The sequence below is a fragment of the Nicotiana tomentosiformis genome, chromosome 5 (genome assembly GCF_000390325.3).
Source record: "Nicotiana tomentosiformis chromosome 5, ASM39032v3, whole genome shotgun sequence".
NCBI classification, from domain to species: domain Eukaryota; kingdom Viridiplantae; phylum Streptophyta; class Magnoliopsida; order Solanales; family Solanaceae; genus Nicotiana; species Nicotiana tomentosiformis.
The window spans coordinates 11,274,171-11,293,335 of record NC_090816.1 but is presented as its reverse complement, the minus strand read 5'-3'; the positions used below and the strand labels follow the sequence as shown (position 1 = coordinate 11,293,335).

The 19,165-nt window shown below is 35.2% G+C and overlaps 4 protein-coding genes across 18 annotated transcripts; 2 read left to right on the top strand and 2 right to left on the bottom strand.

The window, feature by feature from the left end:
* Nucleotides 1–1,113: 1,113 nt before the first annotated feature.
* LOC104121224 (uncharacterized) lies at nt 1,114–7,144 on the bottom strand. 15 transcript variants are annotated; one of them, XR_011415918.1, is made up of 11 exons: nt 6,681–7,144; nt 6,488–6,576; nt 5,391–5,544; nt 5,093–5,162; nt 4,352–4,579; nt 4,040–4,243; nt 3,662–3,754; nt 3,474–3,575; nt 2,743–3,233; nt 2,568–2,652; nt 1,790–1,843 (listed from the first exon to the last, which is right to left on the bottom strand). XR_011415918.1 is itself a non-coding variant. In XM_033652833.2 (10 exons), exons 4-10 carry the CDS (start codon nt 4,391–4,393, stop codon nt 1,331–1,333), a joined length of 639 nt encoding a protein of 212 aa, XP_033508724.1. In that variant the 5' UTR covers nt 4,394–4,579; nt 5,093–5,162; nt 6,488–6,576; nt 6,681–7,144; the 3' UTR covers nt 1,114–1,330. The 15 variants fall into 15 exon arrangements, 4 of the variants coding, with proteins under 4 accessions (XP_033508724.1, XP_070058091.1, XP_033508726.1 ...); XR_011415919.1 differs by having other exon boundaries at nt 6,488–6,570; XR_011415920.1 differs by having other exon boundaries at nt 6,488–6,554.
* Nucleotides 7,145–10,377: 3,233 nt separating this feature from the next.
* On the bottom strand, nt 10,378–11,586 carry LOC104121226 (F-box protein SKIP23-like). Its single transcript, XM_009633170.4, has one exon. The coding sequence runs from the start codon at nt 11,584–11,586 to the stop codon at nt 10,378–10,380; it is 1,209 nt and encodes a 402-aa protein (XP_009631465.1).
* LOC138891923 (zinc finger BED domain-containing protein RICESLEEPER 1-like) lies at nt 11,585–13,808 on the top strand. The gene is made up of 2 exons (XM_070175611.1): nt 11,585–11,788; nt 13,050–13,808. The coding sequence occupies exons 1-2, from the start codon at nt 11,585–11,587 to the stop codon at nt 13,806–13,808; spliced, it is 963 nt and encodes a 320-aa protein (XP_070031712.1).
* Nucleotides 13,809–13,871: 63 nt separating this feature from the next.
* Nucleotides 13,872–15,466, top strand: LOC117274725 (zinc finger BED domain-containing protein RICESLEEPER 2-like). The gene is made up of 3 exons (XM_070201989.1): nt 13,872–15,120; nt 15,210–15,274; nt 15,375–15,466. Exons 1-2 carry the CDS (start codon nt 13,911–13,913, stop codon nt 15,251–15,253), a joined length of 1,254 nt encoding a protein of 417 aa, XP_070058090.1. The 5' UTR covers nt 13,872–13,910; the 3' UTR covers nt 15,254–15,274; nt 15,375–15,466.
* Nucleotides 15,467–19,165: the final 3,699 nt, after the last annotated feature.

The following is a 19,165-nucleotide window of genomic DNA, read 5'->3' as shown; positions in this document are numbered from 1 at the left end:
TTACACATCACTCATGAAGTTAAGGACAACATGTCCTTAATATTTACACATTACTCACGAAGAAAGGGTAAAAAAGACTTTTCGTATCAATTTTAATAGAGTATTGGCTATTTTTGCTCAACATTAATAACATTGGGTAAAAAATAAATACCACTTAAAAAAGTGGCTATACCACGCCATTTCCGGATCCCAGAGAACAATGGTATTTTCACGGTGAACAGTTGTAATAATTAAGTTTGTATTTTTGGTGGACTTTGATTTATGAGGCAATGCTAACCCAAGAAAATTTACAAAGGAGAGCAATGATTCTTCGCAGCAAATATATGCCTGCTATGAAAAAAGAGCGAAGAGGAAGCTAATCACTTATTTTTGCATTTTAGCTTCTCTACGCAGAGCTGGAATCTGTTCTTCAATCTTTTCCAGGTCAGTTGGGTTATGCCAAGAACTATTAAACAACTGCTACAATGCTGGACTGGCAAGGGTATTGGAAGGGGAAGAGGAAGATATGGAAGACCATTCCGGCTTGTGTTTGGTGGTTGATTTGGAAGATAAGAACTTTCACGTTCTCCAACATACTAGCCTCAACGTACTATCAAGAATGCATAATACTTGTCGAAATTGGAAAAAAACATTGACAACTTCATAGAAATCAGTAACAAGTTCATCTTTTACAGCCTTATACAAGTATTACATGCATACAGAGAGAGAGACAGAGAACTACACTGACATATAACAACATTTTGATGTTTTGCATTATTAGGAAGACCAAATCACTACGCCAAGGCTTTTAGTGGCAATATTTATTGCCGCAAAAACATACCCATATTATTGCCGCCAAAACTAATTACTTTTAGCAGCATTTATTCAAGGGACCTTTATTCAATTACCATAGCCACTAAAGCTGACGTAGAAATATAGTATTTAACATATTTTGTGACTTTTGTTATTGCCGCTAAAATTCAACAATTGCCATTAAAGGGAATTTATTTTAGTGGCAATTATTATGGTGGCTAAACTGACCATAAATTCACCTTAATCCACTCATTTAATGAAACACTATTTTATAACATCAAAAACAAAGATCACAAGAGCAATACCTTCTAACTAGAAGAATTATCAAACTCAAAACAATGTCATTTACTTGAAACAAGAACTAACAAATCCGACACAACAACTTATTTATCGACTTGTAAGAAATGTAGTATCCTTATGTACAAGACAACTAAACATCAAATTGGAAACCGAGTCTCTCATCAACAATGTGATATTCTCGATCCTCTCTTCCTTTTATTAACAATGTGATACTCTTGTCAGCTATCGTTGTGTGACCTTAGAGCCAAATTTCCTTGTTTAAGTTCCTGCATTTCACCATCATACAATAAGAATTTTTTGCAGATAAAATACATATTATAGCATATATGAGAGCAAATCCAAGAAGATAGCACGAATTAAAGTAATATTCCTGTAACCATTTGAGATAGAATTATACCATGAATCAAATTCTTGTAATTTAATGTCTTAGAACAGTTTGTTAAATTACAACCTTAATCAAATACTATTCCTTTTAAGCAAGATGTCAAGGCATTAAACCAATGAAGACAACTAAAAATAAGACAACAGAGTCATATTTGATATTATGTCTCTCAAATTGTAAGCCTACATATGCAGAAAACAAAGAGAGTCCATGAAAAAAAAAGAAAAATACTTAATTAATACATTCTGCATCTTAAAAGCCAACTATTCTGCAGAAAATAATACCTTAAATTCTTGTTTTCTGAGTTAATGATCTGATCGACTCTAATCTGTTGTGCTGGATGTATTGCAATATCAGTGTTGTCTGTATCTGTAAAATATCTTCTCTGTGACATTTTGTATCGAGACGTATATATCGTATATTCGAATGGGTTTTCTGAATGATACTCAAGGTGCTACTCTTAACAAACACTAAAATGCAGTTTGCCCTACAAGCATCATGTTGATTAGCTGAAGGAAAATACACTAATAATCTTACAAAATGCAGCCAAAGTGGCAGTCCATTAAATAATCTCACAAACGAAGGACCAATATCTGCACTCTTTTGCCCATAAACTATTTCTACCCCTCATTCCAAACAATGGAAAAATAACAGAGACGTTTCTCTGATCATGAAATTAACATGGTAACAACATTACATTAACAAGGATGCCAATTGTCTTAAATTCTTGTTTTCTGAGTTACTGAGCTCTATCACACTAACAACTCATGTATTTCCTTGACAGATCAAAGTAGCAGTTCTCTAACTGGTAGTGTGGTTGTTGCTTTATTATAATAGAAATTTTGCAGGCTATGTAAGTTTTGTCAGAGACATGGTCACGTTGAGGAGTGTAGGAAGAGAAATACACCTCAACCTAGCAGAGAACAATGGACAAATAGAGAAGACAGCAATGGAATTAGCAGAGATGAAAATGGGAAGAGTTCTCTGGAAGCACCACAGAGGGATAAAGCTAAACAGGTATGGACATCACCAAAAAAACACAAGTAGACTGCAGCTAACTTTCATATATACATTAACGATAAAAAAGATATACCTTGCGAGAAGAAGGAACTTGATGTCACTGATGGCATCCGTGGTGCTTGCGTTGCTTGTTTATTGCCGCTATTGGCATCATGAACCTAGTAAATATAAGCACATATTAGATAGCACAATTTTCTTATAAAGCTAAACTTTAAGAAGAAAAGTTTAAAACTTTGAAATCAATTCACCTGTCTAGTAGTGATTCCATTGTTTTGAGGCCCATATAATTCAGTAGAAGCATATTTGCACATAAATTGTCTCATCCATGATAATTCCGACACTAGCATATATTGATTTTTTTTCATCAAAGCAATTTCTTCATCCTATTTTTTATTCAACTCCTTTAACTTCTTTATCTCTTGTTCTAACTTATGTGCAGCCTCATTAGACAAACCATCAGCAACAGCATTTCGTAAGGAAGATTTACCACCCGTAATAGAGAAGGGGTAGGACCAAGTCCTAAACCACGAACATAACCACTTTTTTCAGTTCCAAACACTTGAGAATACACATCTCCTTCCCCAGCAACATCACCACGATGTTGTTCATTAGATGTCTCGCCATTACTCAACCTCTCATTCATCATGTCCCGAGAGTAATAGAGATAACAATTTATGACACAGTAAAGTAGAAGATAAACAAATAATTTATGACACAGGTTGAGCATATTCATTAAGACCTGTAATTATTGACAAGAGAAAGAAGCATAGTGGGACAAAGAAGCTGGAAAAAAACAGGAGAGGACAGTTTGTGCTTATAAAAAGGAGAGTACAGTGGAATTTATGATGCCATCGAATCGAACTAGTGAAGAAGTTTAATTTCAGAACAAAAGACTTGCATGAGCTAGTGTAGATGTTTAATCTTAAAAAAAAAAAAAGCACATAACTTGTGAAAGATAAAGTTGTATAAGAAATTTTACAATAGTATTTGAAGACTCCTCATCCGGTGGTTTACCATCCTTACGCATTGTATGAGTTAATATGTAAACTTCTTCACGTGTAGGTTCTATTCCATCTATAGCCTAATAAAGATTAGTTGATGCCAAACAATTAGACATGAATAAAAAGAGTTGCAGAATCTAATACCATATAATTTACGCATGAATACCTTTTCATTCATCAAAGTTGCTATGCTTTTGGATCCTCCGGTGTGAGGCATCTTTTGCTTAGCCCTACTGATTCTATTTGCTTGACTACGCTTCTGTCATTGCAACATAAAAACACTAACTGTACTTAAGCACATAGGGTAAAGTATTTATTAAATGATTTGTTGTGTTCAAAAGACTACATTCTCACCTACTGGCTTGAGATACATACTATATGAAGAAAAATAACTCATCAAGAAATGAAGGGACTTGTTTTTAAATTGTTTGACAGTAGAGAATACATAAAGTTCAAACTTGTTCAAGTGAGAATATATAATCTGCTCAAGCACTTAAAAGGTTGAAATCATATTGAACTGCTAACCAAAAAGGTACTTACTGACCTTTGCTTTATCAGAAAGCCAATACGAGGTGAGACCAATCCATTGATCCATTGGTATGTGACTTGGTCTATTTTTCATCAAGGCATCTTTGGTCTTATAATTGGTCACATACATAGTCTTCAGATCACATTTATAGTCCTTCCGTTTCTTCTCTATTGACTTTTTTATAAACTCTTCTCCACGTATTGGGATTGAGAATTTCTTCTGAAAAGATAGAGCAAGGAAACTAAATGATACTGTATCATGTATAAAATAATATCATGTATAAAAATAAATGATACTTATTAAGAATAATAATTTCATATCCCTCACAAACTCCACCAATTTCTTCTTTATCAAATGCTCGCCAATCATCTACGTTTAATGGTGTTAGTTCCGGAGTTCTAGCGACGATGCCTAGAAAGCTAGCAAGCTTTTGAACCTCTTTTCCAATAGCTTGATTACGACAATTAAACTGCACAACAATTGTCTTCCCCGGTGGTAGATTCCAAACATCTTTGAGTAATGTAGGCCCACGAACTTTTCGTACCCCTGAATAACCTGAAACAGATTCAAAGGTCATAATTCATAATTTAGTTCAATCAAATTTACAACGGAAAAAGCTAACCATTAAATAGTTAGACTGCATACTATACAGATAATATGTTACTTTACATAATAATTTTCCAGATACTTTATCGTGTTAATCTTGTTACCAGAGGGAATTTTTCACTTGGCACTAGCCAACCTAGAGGACCCTAATTCAAGGATACAAAATATAAGCCCCAGAAAAAAAGAACAGAACCAGATTCATTGTTCTGCTCAGGCCTCAGCGGCAGTGCCCACAGAATTGTTCAAATTACTAGATTATTCATCATATGTTTGGGCTTGAGAGCAATTTTGAGCATTCATTAATTGCTCAATATAGGGTCGAGCCACTTCATTATGACGTAGTCCAGTAACCGATCTGCTGCCAACTCTAGTTCTCATATTTCACTCTCCAAACTTAAGTACTAATTTATTTTCAAGAACCTATAGAAGTCATAAAGAAAATGTCAGTGTCAAAATCAATACCTGTAAGCTACTATCCGAAGTTGTCTGAACGGCCAAATATATACACCTTCTACTCTGATTTAAGCACCCCCTGTTGTTGGTAACATTAATTGGTTTAAGAAAATGTCATTTGAATAAGCGATCACATAAAGTAAAGATGGATATGAATCAGCAGAAGAGTTATTTGCTTCTGAACAAGAAAGTACAGAAGAGACAATTCCACAAGAATGTATACTCCAGAGGATAAATTCACACAAAGAAATGAAGTCATTTCAATTAGGAAAGCAATTGTATTGTAAATGGAGTACTGGAGCTGGACCTCGAATCGGATGCTTGAGAGATTACCCTTCACAACTACAATCACATGCATTAAAAAGAAGTGAACTTGTCCCCTAGAAGTGCTTGTCATCTCAATTTTTATTCGAGGTCATCAACACCGACCAGCTTTAGTAAAGAAATGCAAGAGCCTTTTCCTATACGTCATAGTTGGAAAGGAAGAAATTAGAAACAAAAAGAAGAAATATTTTCTTTCAACTGAAATTGGCTGTCGAGAGCAATCCTAATCCCACCTTATCCCATTAAACTTGGGATTATATTTTCCCACCTGGGTAAATTGGTCTAGGGATTATAATTTTAGAATTATAATCCCCGAATAATTTAGTCCGCGTACTAAACGATCCTGAGTACTGTATAAGTGGTCCATCTATAATCTGTGTCATCATTCAGTAGTCATATTTTTCAACAAACTGAGTAAGCATTCATAATATATATAGGAGTATTCAAAAACTCAGAAAACATTAAATTAACAATTCAAACATCAGCATAGCACAGCAAAACATTAGCCTACTTTTATTACTCCTTCTGTCTCCTTATAATTTCAATAAATATCATATAAATTTGATAAGCAATCACATAAAGTACAATCAGCTCAGGCACCAAAACTCAACTGCTGCAATTTTTTACTATCAATTAGAAGTAAAGGAAATAAGAACGACCAAGTGCTTTAAATAAGAATAAGTGCACAGGTTCCAGTAACATAATTGCATGAATTTTAATACAGAATTAAGCTGTTCTATAGCTGCCTGAACTCAAAAAATTTCTCACCGGTTAATTCGATTCTAACAACAACTAACAAGGTCCTTCAATCAACAAACTAGTCTCTCATTAAAAACACTTGGACATAACAGCTTCTAAAAGGCTCATCAAATGAAACACAATACATCACAAAACATAGGAACAGGGCATAAGCACATTACACTATTCCCTATCGGGCTAATTCCGTTTACATAATAAGTTGTAACATAACAAAATAATCAAATCAGTGTTTTTTTCAAATCAGATACATAAGTTTTTCTTTTAATAATAAAATCAGTATATGGAGAAATACAAAAATTCACATGATATTCACATTCTTACCTCAAAACTTTGACGCCCGAGCCCGGCTACTGCTGGTGAATAGCGAAGGGGAAACTTCTGTGTGAATCTGCGAAGGAAAATTTCTAACCCTAACGATAAGAAATTTCAGAACGTATGGAGAAGAGAGCAGAGATTCCATATTATATGAGAAAGTTCAAAATTGAGCTAAACTTACAGAAGCTATGGAGCTTACCGAGATTTGAAATACAAAGCAAAGAGAACAACTTCAGATTGTAGAGTAAAAACACCAAAACCAATACAAAAATCACAAAAATCAAAATTAAAACGAGCAAAGACAATATATATAGTAACAGTATAAAGTATAAACATAGTATGTAAATTTAAATTTATGTGAACTTATTTTCTTTTTAGTCTGTGCCAAAAATTATTTGGAAACAATTTACCTTTATGCAATGATTTATAGCCACACAAAATATATATGCCGCATTTTACACCACAAATTCAAAAGTCTTCCCTCTTTCTTAAATTCCGTGCCCAGTCAAATGGGCTCACATAAATTAAAATGGAGGGAGTATATAAGATCGAGATCGAATTGATATTACACTAAACTCAACTAAAATGCTAGCTGAATCGAATAAGTACAGTTATAGGAAAATCGAGAAGTAGATCAAAGAATAACTAAGTTGAATTGAAGAGACACTCACCGATCAGAGGAAGAGAAATGGAGAAAGAGAGAGATTGTAGGCTTCAAATTTGAATTGGGGGAATTTAGAGACTAAAAATAATTGGAGGGAAGCTAAAGAGAATTGGAGGCCACACAACTTGAATTGAAAAGGCTAGTTTTTTCTCTTTCAGGACTAATATTTTTATTTTGTCACTAAAAAGTATTCTTTTACCAGCTAAAGTTTAACTGCCGGTAATCGGTGACTTTAGAATAGAGGTGACAAAATGGTTAAAAGAAAACAGTTATCCACCCATATTATTCATCAAAAATGGGTTGGATAATGAACCATTTAAAAACTGGTCGAATATGGATAAAGAACCATATTATCCACTTAGAAAATGGATAACCAATGGATAACTAATGTGTTTAACTTTTACATTTGTAAAGCCTCAAATTGGAGTTCCTCAAGTTTGGAAGACTAGAAATTCTCTTATAAGTGATCATATTTAAGAAGCCATGGATAATATGGATATCCATATTATCCGCCGGATAAACCCGTGTTTTATCCGTCTCAAATACGGGTCGGGTCGGATAATTTACCCGTTTCGACCCGCTCATATCTGACCCGACCCGCCAGTCTGCCACCCCTAGAATATAAATTAGCGGCTTAAGCTATTGCCGCTAAACGTCTAATTTGTTGTAGTGAATATGCAAAAGATATTTGTCTCTTCCATATAGAAACCCAGTGATGAATGTACAGCAGAGACATACAGCTTTAATACAAATACCTAGCATAGCAGATATTTGTCCCAATGCTGTGTATGCAGAGCAGTGCTTCCTCATATGATGGCTATGTACTTTCTCGTCAAACCCAACACGAAGATTCTTTGATATAACACTGTATTACGCAACTCCGACTCATCTAAAGCTTAATCAAAAAGAGCTAGCACATTAGAAGCTGTGTGAATGTAACAGCTTCTATAGTTTATTTAAATATTCAAAAGCAAACTATTTGACAGACTTACACCAGAAATATAAATTCTGCAAGCAAGTATTCTTAATTCTAGAAGTATGCATCCTCCTTCCTCCAAAGCAAGCATTATTCCTTTCCAGCCCAAAAAGTCGAGAAGATGCACATGGGGATGGTTTTCCAAATCTGCTTCAGGTTTCTAGGCATCGGCTGACTTCGTCAGCTATCCATTGACCTCTTGGATCTTCAGTGGCATTACCCATGAAACACCTGTCACATTTAGAAACAGCTCCAAACATTCCCTAGAAACTCTGCAATGTAAAAACAAGTGTTCCACTATATTTTCTAAAATTGGTTTCAGCACCTAAAAGTGCTTTTCAACAGTTTATGCTTATTGACTACTTTTAATCAGCTAATCCAAAAAGGGCTTAGCCTCAGGCCCGACTATCAGTTTCTCGTGAACTTCATGCCTCATTCTTATGTCTACAAAGACATGAGGCTTGCAAACTTTCAATGTTACCTGTCTTAGCAAATGCAATGTAAAAACAGGTGAAAAGAAAAGGTCTTTCGAGATTTGAATTTCGGTCCCTTGTGCAAATCTCTAACTCTTTGCCGCTAGGCTATCTCCTTAGGGGTGTTCTGTCCTCCAAAGTTATGCCTAAGTTTTAGGACTTCAAAAGATTGAAATCTACTTCTCAGGAAAAAGAATTTTTTTCCAGATCCTCCAACAATGAAAATTGCTTCTTTAAGAAATTACCAAACACTATGAGAGTGTTCTTTTCATGTTAAAACCAGTTATCACTGTTAAAGGAGATATAATACATATATTAAAATTGTCCTGCTCCTACATATTTAATTCAACACGACTAACAAGTTTCATACATCTTACAATCTTGTCTCCACTTTACTTAAAACAGTCATAAATTACATTAAAGTACCTATTAAAGTAGCCTGTTTTGGTTGGATTGTAGCAAAGGAAGCTTTTCTAACTAAGGAGAACTTGCAGAAGAGAGGTTTTGTTCTATGTAACAGGTGTTACATGTGTGAAGAAGAGGCATAAACAGTCAATCATCTACTCTTTACACTGGAAGGCATTGCCCACTTGACATCATGGCAACAACAGAAAGTGATTGACTGTGTAAAGAGTTTGTTGGAGACATGGCAACAACAGAAAGTGACAAAAAGTCAACAGATAGTATGGAGAATAATTCCTCTGTGTGTGTTCCGGAAAATATGGTTGGAAAGAAACAGGGTTTGCTTTGAAGGGGAAAGGCGGCATGTATCCAGGATCAAAAACATGATGCTTATTAAACTTGTATTTCTGGTGTAAAAGACATGTAATTGAAAATATGGAACAATATATGGATTTTCTAGAGGAGCTAAGAGGAATGTAGTTGCTTTGTTGTATTAGTTTGGATGTTTGTAATTTTGTACCATCTTGGTACCTTTTAATAAAATCTTACCTTATCAAAAAATTCCTGAACCGAGGGTCTATTGGAAACAGCCTCTCTATACTCACAAGGTAGGATAAGGTCTGCGTACACATTACCCTCCCCAGACCCCACGGTGTGGGATAATACTGGGTATGATGTTGTTGTTGTTGCTTAGCTTATCAAAAAAAGATAATAAAAAAAAGTCATAAATTACATAGACTCTAGGAATGGAGACAGAAAAGACATAGTATTCGATATAAATATGACTTATCAAAAGATCATATGCAGCAAATGCTGATATCAATTTGCAAATCCAGGCGTCCACCTAATGTCAATCCGAGTCTGCAGGCTGATCTCACAGTTAATACTTACCTCACTGAAACTGGACAAGCTTTCGATTCTGACTCACTTGATCTTTGATAGCCATAAAGAAGATATCAAAAGCATCCTATAGTGAGTTTCATTCTTCTAGAATTAAACTGGTTAATGACTTTGCCAGATTTTATAGAAGACAAACTATGCTATAAGAATTTTCAGTAATTGCTAGTTTAAAGTTATAACTCAGTAATCATAACTTTCACCCTACACCAGCTGAGTATAGGTTCTAGCCTACCAGAAGTTCTCCATTAAGAAAACTGAGAATAAAGCCAATCCTGATTGCATTCGAACACAACATACTTGGAAACAAGAAAGTATCACAATTAACGGAATTATCTTTTGTCCAGCTATATTGAAAACAAGAAAGATACATCAATGGATTCTGAAGGTAAATGACAGAATGTAATTATTTAAATAAAAAATCATTCGACTTTTATAGTAAAAATACATAACAAATAGAGCAAATAAACAAATATGTCTGACTCTAACACAGAGTTGGTGTGACCCAAGTTGGAGGACAAACACGACTGAGGGAAACACCCTCGTAATGCATCTGGATGCTGCCATCTGCTAAGTTGAACACCCCCATGTCCAAGCCTCCTCCTTCAACAAAGCCGAGGTATGATTCAAAAAAATCGTCAGTAAAATAAATATGATTGGGCTTGATTCCTGGAAATTGAGAAGTTTGGACAGAAAGAGAAGCATTAGCACCCAGAAAAAAAGCTCTCTCCCCTAATTCCCTGGTTTCTGTTACTTTGCCAGCAGCAGCTAAATCAACCTTGAAAACTCGAAATTGTTTTGTTCCATATCTTAACTCCTCCCCATCCCGAAGCTCTTCCTCATTTTCTCCTACGATGTAAGTCAATGGAATCCTCATCCTGTCACAATCATCTTTGACTTGGCTTATTTGAACACCATCTCGCACAACTATAAATAATGATCCTAGTGATTCTACGATGTATAAATGATCTAGCCTGTCTCGAGGACCAAATGGTAACTGCGCTATGATATGACTTTTTTTAGTGGGTTCAGGGCCAGCTACATCACAAACAAGGACGCGGCCGGAATAATCTACTGCATAAAAGCGGCCATTAAAATATACCACATCAACAAATGGAGTATGATCTGATCTGTCCCAGCTAACCCTGGTCCATCTCAAATCTCCAGGTCTCCAAAAACTGAGGAATCTAATGCCTCCCTCAATGACCATGAGAACAAAGTCGGATGTATAAAAAGGACTAGCTGACAAAACTGCCTTGCGAAAAAAAGTAAACGGATAGCCAGTCTCGTGTTCATCAAAATCTTTAGTGGTATTTTGATGTGGCAATTCGAACTGAACACCGGAGAAAGGATGTAGCAAACTAGCTTCACCCTCGTCTTTTCCAACTGTGATAAGCCATCCCATAGACTCCAGACATCGTTTTCCTCTAGCTTTAGGAATCCTCTTCTTCAAAATCATATCATTATAGAGGCTGAAGAATTTTCGACAGCAACTGTCCCTTTTATCCTCCTCCTCTTCTGGTAACATCAGCCATGGAACTCTAGGCAATTCACTGTTAAAATTGTTTTTGGTGGCTGCGGAGTGCCAGGATTTACAGACGGTGCCGAAATTTAAGTAGTCTTCAATCAAATTGAAACGTCTACCAATGAGAACTAGCAGATCGTGTTGAAGTTCACGCATCTCTTGCGCCATGGCATATAGGAGGAAATCTATCGATGCCAACGAGCCGTCCTATATGTTTGCTATAAGTAAAGAAAAAATCCCTAGATTCGGAGGACAGACTTCCAATCCAAAGTACATTCAGAATCCTAGTTGGCGACACTTTTTTGTGGGAGCACGTGGGTGTTGGAACAGACCTGCGCGGCTTGCCCCTTTAAGTTTATGTTTATTACAGGTTTGCCTCTTTTTTTAAGCAGTAAACGTTCAAAACTGCCCTCGACTATTCAAAATAGAATATGTTTACCCTCTTGGCATCATTTGTGTGTCTGTGACTTAAAAAGGGGTCATTACAGCCCTCCTTTGCTAACGGGCGCAATGTTAGAATTTTTTAATTCCAATTTCTTTTCTCTTTTTAAAGTCCACTTGGCACACCCCACTGCCCTTCCCAACCTCCTTTTTTTTTTATTTTATAGAAACGATCAAAACTACCCCTCAACTATACGGAAACCCGTCCCTAGCCTCTTTTTTTTATTCCTTTCATTTTCTTTCTCTTTCTTCTTCCTCTCCTTTCAACCTTCATGGAGAACCTCACTCAAAACCTCCCAAAGATCCAAAATAGTTTCCCAAACAAAGTAACACATACTAGGGGTGAGTATCGATCGGTTCAATTCGGTTATGAATATTATCGGTTTAGCATATCGATTATCGGTTTATAAATGTGATAACCCGATAACTAGGGGTGGGCATATATCGGTTAGAACCGAAAAAACCGACCGAACCGAAAATATTTTTATTTCGGTTTCGGTTATTCGGTCTTTTCGGTCGGTTTCAATTTTAAAATTTTAAAATTCAGTTTTTCAGTTCGGTCATCGGTTATTGATTTATTTTGTTCGGTTAACCGAAAAACCGAATTATTAGCAAATGGATTCTTTAAACTATATATAGGCTAAGCCCAATATAACAAATACTATACCCAATTTTAAGGTCCATCAAAGACGGCCCACTCTTAACAAATACTAGGCCCACACTTAAAGACTTTTAAGCTTTAAGGTCATCAGCTTTTGCTTTTCCCATTCCTAAGATTTTCCCAAATACGCTATGGTTCTTTTTCTTCAAACTTCTCTCTCTAGTCTCTATCACCATTGATACACTGGTGTGCAGTGTGCTTGTGCCAGTAAGTTTAATTTTTGTTATATTTCTCTCATTGCTTCTTTTTTGTTCTCTATCCTCGTCGATCTTCTCTTCTTTCTCTCGTTTTAGTAAATTTTTTCTTTTTTTTCTGCTAAAAATTAGTAGTTAAAGACTTAAAGGCGCATGTATATTGTTGAAAGAAGTCTTGACTCTTGAATTTGATGTCCATTTTTTGTCTCCTTGCTCGGTTATTGTTTCTGTTTCCTCATTTAATTTTGTGCTTGTTTCTGTCTCATCCTCTAACTTCCTTTTTCGCATTATTATAGCTCAGTGTTTTATTGTTCTGCTTGTATTCGTTTTTGTAGATGGAAGAAAATGGAAGTAGGGTAAGTGAAGCCTACGAAGGTGGGGGTTCAAATGATAGCATACCTAACACTGAATGTCTCAGTCTTGATGAAGCTCCAAAGAAAAGGAAAGTCATGCAACCTAGATCTGATGCTTGGAACCATTTTGAGAAGTATGATGATCTTAGTGGAGCTAAAAGAGCAAAATGTAAGTATTGTGAAAAAACTTATGCAGCTGCTACGAAAGGTAATGGTACTATATCAATGAACAATCATCTCACTAAGTGTCCCAAAATACCCCGTAAAATAGAAAATAGTCAAACACAACTAAGTTTTCTACTAGCTTCAAATGGGCCAAATGAAGGGGTGCTTACCACTTGGAAATTTGATCAAGCACTTAGTAGGAGAGCTTTAGCTCAAATGATAATTTTGGATGAACTGCCATTTAGTTTTGTTGAAAAGGAAGGATTTAAGAAGTTTATAGGAGTCACAATACCTCAATTTCAAATTCCTTCTCGTAGAACATTGACAAGAGATTGTTATGAACTTTATTATGAACAAAGACAAAGTTTGAAGAAGTCCTTCAATGAAGCACGTCCAAAAATCTGTCTTACAACAGATACTTGGACTTCTATACAAAGAATAAACTATATGTGTCTTACTGCTCACTTTATTGACAACGATTGGAAATTGCATAAAAGGATAATAAACTTTTGTCCTATCTCTAGTCATAAGGGTGATGATATGGCGGCGGTTATTACTAATTGCTTGCTTGATTAGGGTTTGAAAAATGTATTTACTATAACGGTAGATAATGCTAGTTCCAATGATGTCACAGTAAGAGAAGTGTCTAAACAATTGACTACTTGGGGAACTAATATAATGAATGGTAAACATCTACATGTTAGATGTATGGCTCACATACTTAATCTCATTGTACAAGATGAGTTGAAAGAAATTGGTGTTTCTATCAAGAGAGTTAGACAAGATGTGAGATACATTAGACTATCTCCCGCTAGGATTAGAAAGTTTAAAGAATGTTGTGAATCTCAAAAGTTAACTTCCAAGAGAACATTATGCTTAGATGTTTCTACTCGATGGAACTCTACATACATGATGTTAGACACAACACAACAATTTGAGCTTGCCTTTGACAAATATAGTTTCTTTGATACTGGATTGTTGCATCATCTTCGTACCTATGTATGTGAAGATGGAACTAATGCAGGTGATCTCACAAGTGCTGACTGGGATAATGTGAGAATAATGATAAAATTTCTTGAAGCTTTTTATTTGCTTACTTTGAGGGTCTCTGGTTCTATTTATGTCACTTCCAATGTATATTTTGTTGAAATTTGTGAGCTTGATCTTATTTTGAAAGAGTGGATGGAACATGAAGATGCTAGTTTGAAAGAAATGGCAAAACAAATGAAAGAAAAATCTGTCAAGTATTGGGGTGAACCTGAAAAAATGAACAATATGATCTTTATTGCATCAATTTTGGATCCCCGTAACAAGCTTGACTATGTTCCTTTTGCAATTGTGAGGATGTTTGGAGAAAAAGAAGGGAAGAAATTGATTTTAGAAGTGAAAAATTATATGGATTCTTTGTTTGATTATTATGTAAAGAAAAATTCAAAAGGATCTACATCTGCTTCATCTGGAAATACAACAGCTACCGTGAGTGGTTATGGTAGCTTTTTGAAAAGAGGAACAATGAGAACGAAATTGGAATTTGAGAAACATAAGGAAGTGAAAGGAGGCTTAGGTGCTAAATCAGAGTTAGATAGATATCTTGCTGAAGATATTGAGCCCGAAACGGATGAGTTTAAAATCTTAAAGTGGTGGAAAATCAATGAGCCTAGATTTCCCATTCTTGCGGAGATGGCTCGTGATGTGTTAGCCATTCCTATTTCAAGTGTTGCATCAGAATGTGCATTCAGTACTGGAGGTCGCATTCTTGACTCGTTTAGGAGTTCGTTGACGCCTAAACTGGTGCAATCTCTTATTTGTCTTCAAGATTGGCTTAGAAGTGAACCTATTCCTATTAAAGTTGAGGAAGACTTGGAGTATCTAGAACAACTGGAACTTGGTAATTATTTTGTGTTTTGCATTTATTATATTACAAATAGTTTACTTAACACTGATGCATGACAAAGTTTTCTTCAATATTTTTATTAGATTTGGCAAATTGTGCAAAAGATTCAACTATTATTGACATATAGTTGCAACCTGTGGCATGTGTGGTAAGTTGATAACCTTCTGTATATTTGATGATATAACATTGATATACTTTATTATAAATCAATTGTGTTTTTGACTTATAATTATGTCTTTTTTGCAAAGGTTTGATCATGGCGCCTAAATGGAACTTACAGATTATGTATCATTTTTATAAATGCTTAGATCAACAAGTAAATAGACAAGTGATGTTGCAGTAATAACTTGCTAGTGAGCTCTTTTGGTAGACAAGCTGATGCTGCAGTAGTACTTAATGTAGTTATTTTATTGATTTTGAGACTTCAGCAACATGAAAACTTTCTAACTTCTCGATTTCTCTTTTGGTTATGTAATATTGCTTATACTAAACAGTGATTTCCTACTAGCTGCTCAAGCTAACTTTTGGATATAATGAATGAAGTTTATGTGTAAATTATCACATTGGCATATTTCTAGGTTTTTGGCAGCAAAGCAGCATATATTCTGGGTTTTTTGTTCTCTCATGGCTGAATATTGGACATATGTTGCTGCATATTGAATTTGATATGGGTATTTTATTTCTTGATTATGTGCAAATTATCACATTGGCATGTGGTTTTATAAATAAACTAGATGGCTGCTGCTTTTCGAGCTCCTGTTGGTGGTCTGCTGTTCGCTCTAGAAGAAATGGTATCTTGATATATTTTAAAAAATGTACATGCTTTTATTTGATTCTTGGTAGACCAAAGATTTTTGGGAGATAATAGTCCTTATCGCTATATTTGTGTTACTAAGATTATAGTATATTTTCTCTACAAATCAGATTTTTTAATCAAGAATACTTCTCAGCAACACAAATCAGATTTATATAAATAAAAGAACATATTTATGATTTATCACATTCAAGCAACACAAGTAGTCCGAATTTTTGGAAAAAATCAACAAATTAGGTAGTCCAATTAATACGTAGAAGAAGCCCAATATGATATTGTTCAAACCGACCGAAATAAACCGAACCGAAATTAGAAAACCGAACTAAACCGAACTTATTTCAGTTCGATTTCGGTTAATACTTTTACAAAACCGAAAACCAAATAACCGAACCGAATTTCTTCAAACCGAACTAAACCGATCGAACGCCCACCCCTACCGATAACCGAATCGATAAGATATCAGTTATTGGTTAATCGGTTATCGATCATTATCGGTTTACCCGATAAGATAATTCAATCTAGAGTTAAGCAAAAAGGAGAAGACAATTCACTTGAGTTAAGCAAAAAAGAGAAGAACTCACATATAATATACTACCCATTTCTGCGTTCTGTTCTGTGGCCACAACTGGAATAGTACTAATTCTTCAACAACAATTGTCCAAATACATTTTAATAATAATACAAAGTAGTAGCAATTTCATATTAAAATTAGAAAGTCCAAACATATAGTACTAACAGTTCAAATTCAAGTTAACAAGACAACAACTAATCAATCCTTATAGGCTTTACCAAATTGCGCTCCAAACAACGCCCAATATGCCTCATTAAGGACTTAGTACCACTTTGTTGTGCATTGTAATGAAAAATAAGATGACAATGACTACATCTTACTTTCCACCATCCATCATCACCTTCTTCAATCCTTTCCTAGTAACTCCAAACATGTGAGGTAGTTTGTGACCACGAAGTCGAGGCATAATTACACCTATTAAACATAAAAAGAAAAAATATTAAGTCAGATAAATTCTTAGCAATGCATACTATAAAAGTTGAATAATGAACTTACCAAAGTTTCAACGGTAAAAGAATATATGTCCTAATTCTAAAATATGTCAATAAACACCCAAATACTCGTATATAAAAAGAATTAAACCCAAAAACAGTGACTTCAATATTATTGATTAGTAAACACTAGAAATACAATTAACGTCAACATTATTGCCTCCCTTGTCAACTGAAATCCCAAATTACCAATATCATTATCAACATAGCCATATAAGTAATGACAACACTAATAAAAATCTCAGCCACTAATGCTTAACTTAAAGTTCAATGCTTTGGGAAACCCACAACAGAACTGAAACAATTTCAGACCCCAAAATTTCATAACTGAATCTAAACAAGAACTTGAACACCCACTTAAAATTTCCAAAAATAAAAATATTTCAGTGTCATAATTGCTAAAACTAATCAAAATACAAAAGCAAACTCATAAAGAAACAGTAAACAAATAATTAAATTAAATATTATTACCTCCCATGTAAACTAAAATTAACCAAAACACAGTAAAAATTATAACTTTTTACAACTAAAAGCAAAGCACAACATAAATTAGCCACACAAAAACATGAAAGTGAATGAATTTAAGCAAGAACTTGAACATCCACTTAAAAATTCCACAAATAGAAAGATTTATCTGACATAGTAAATAATTAGTCCAACATTATTACCTCCAAACAATCCAAGATAAATTATCCAAGATAAACTGGATATTGTTTGTCAAATGCCTAACCTGAAAAAAGAAACTGGTAGTAGGTATAAGCTGCACAACGCGAGCTCACAAAATTAAGAAGAAAAAATAAAAAATAAAAAATCTTTAACAATCAAAAATCCCTAGATGAAGATGAATTTTGTTAGAGAAATTAAAAGCTTAATGTATAAGACAAAAGATTTACACAAGGAGTAACTAGTAAGGTCTATGAAGAATGAAGATGGAGCAACTGAAGACTGAAGAATGCAGTTGAGAAAGAATAGGAAAGAATGAAGTGAAGCCCTAGCATATGTATATACTTAAGGGTAAAGTAGTAATTTTATTAATTCTTATTGGGTTATCGGTTAACCCATTAACAAAATTGGCAAGCCGAGGCCCGAACCGATAACCCAATAGTAAAAAATTCTAAACCGTTACCGAACCTATGATGACCCAAAAGGTCATCTTATGTTTAAAAACTCGAATCTGCGATCTTAAACCTTAAAAGTTGCATTTTTATCCTTCTCGATTAGCGTGCACAGTCCGGACATGTTTCCGGAAAGCTTGTATGTTGAAAATTAATGAAAATAAGAATTTTTGCCTTAAAAGTTGATTTTAGTTGACTTCGGTCAATATTTTTGGTAAACGAATTCGGATCCATGCTTTGACGGTCCCGATAGGTCTGTATCGAATTATGAGACCTGGGTGTATGCCCGGAATCGAATTCGGAGGTAACTAGCTCAAGATATGAATTTCTGATGAAAATTAAAAGTTTAAAAATTAATTATTTTTAAGAATTGATTAATATTTGGCATTGTTAGTATCAGGTCCGTATTTTGGTTTCGGATCCCGGTACAATTTTATTATGATATTTAAGACTTGTCTGTGAAATTTGGTGAGAAACAGAATTGATTTGACGTGATTCGGACGTCCAGTTGAGAAGTTTTGGATTTTAAAGTGTTCTTGAGAATTTCATTTGATTTGGTGCTAAATTCGTAGTTTTAGGTGTTATTTTGGTGATTTGATCACGCGAGCAAGTTCGTATGATGTTTTTATACTTGTGTGCATGTTTGGTTTGGAGCCCCGAGGGCTCGGGTGAGATTCGGATAGGCCACGGGATATTTTGGACTTGGGAAAAATCTGGTTTCTGCAGATTCTGGTGTCTGTCATATCCTTCTTCGCGTTCTCGAAGGCCCTCTCGCGAACGGGAAGAGTAACCTGATGAGGCTGAGACTTCTTCTTCGCGAACGTGAAGGCCTGGTCGCGAACGCGAAGTGATGGGGGATTTACTTTTTGCGAATGCGACTGGCTCAACGCGAAGCATGTGGGGACCTGGGGGGGGGGTCGCTCCTTCATCGCGAACGCGAAGGCCAGGGGATGTAACCCTCGTGAACGCGAGGGGGTCTTGCAAACATGAAGGCTTTGCAACTAGTACCCTTCGCGAACGCGACAGTGGCCTCGTGAACGCAATGCAC

What these genes read in the sequence shown, in the direction of transcription:
- LOC104121224 (XM_033652833.2), bottom strand. Translation starts at nt 4,393, where the DNA reads ATGATTGGCGAGCATTTGATAAAGAAGAAATTGGTGGAGTTT. An exon ending in CAACTTTGATGAATGAAAAG is followed by an intron (nt 3,576 to 3,661) that starts GTATTCATGCGT and finishes AATCTTTATTAG; the next exon opens with GCTATAGATGGAATAGAACC. An exon ending in TCAGAAAACAAGAATTTAAG is followed by an intron (nt 1,359 to 1,758) that starts GTATTATTTTCT and finishes GGTGAAATGCAG; the next exon opens with GAACTTAAACAAGGAAATTT.
- LOC138891923 (XM_070175611.1), top strand. Translation starts at nt 11,585, where the DNA reads ATGGCATATAGGAGGAAATCTATCGATGCCAACGAGCCGTCCTATATG. An exon ending in TAAGTTTATGTTTATTACAG is followed by an intron (nt 11,789 to 13,049) that starts GTTTGCCTCTTT and finishes TCGTTTTTGTAG; the next exon opens with ATGGAAGAAAATGGAAGTAG.
- LOC104121226 (XM_009633170.4), bottom strand. Translation starts at nt 11,586, where the DNA reads ATGGCGCAAGAGATGCGTGAACTTCAACACGATCTGCTAGTTCTCATT.
- LOC117274725 (XM_070201989.1), top strand. Translation starts at nt 13,911, where the DNA reads ATGAATGGTAAACATCTACATGTTAGATGTATGGCTCACATACTTAAT. An exon ending in TCTAGAACAACTGGAACTTG is followed by an intron (nt 15,121 to 15,209) that starts GTAATTATTTTG and finishes TATTTTTATTAG; the next exon opens with ATTTGGCAAATTGTGCAAAA.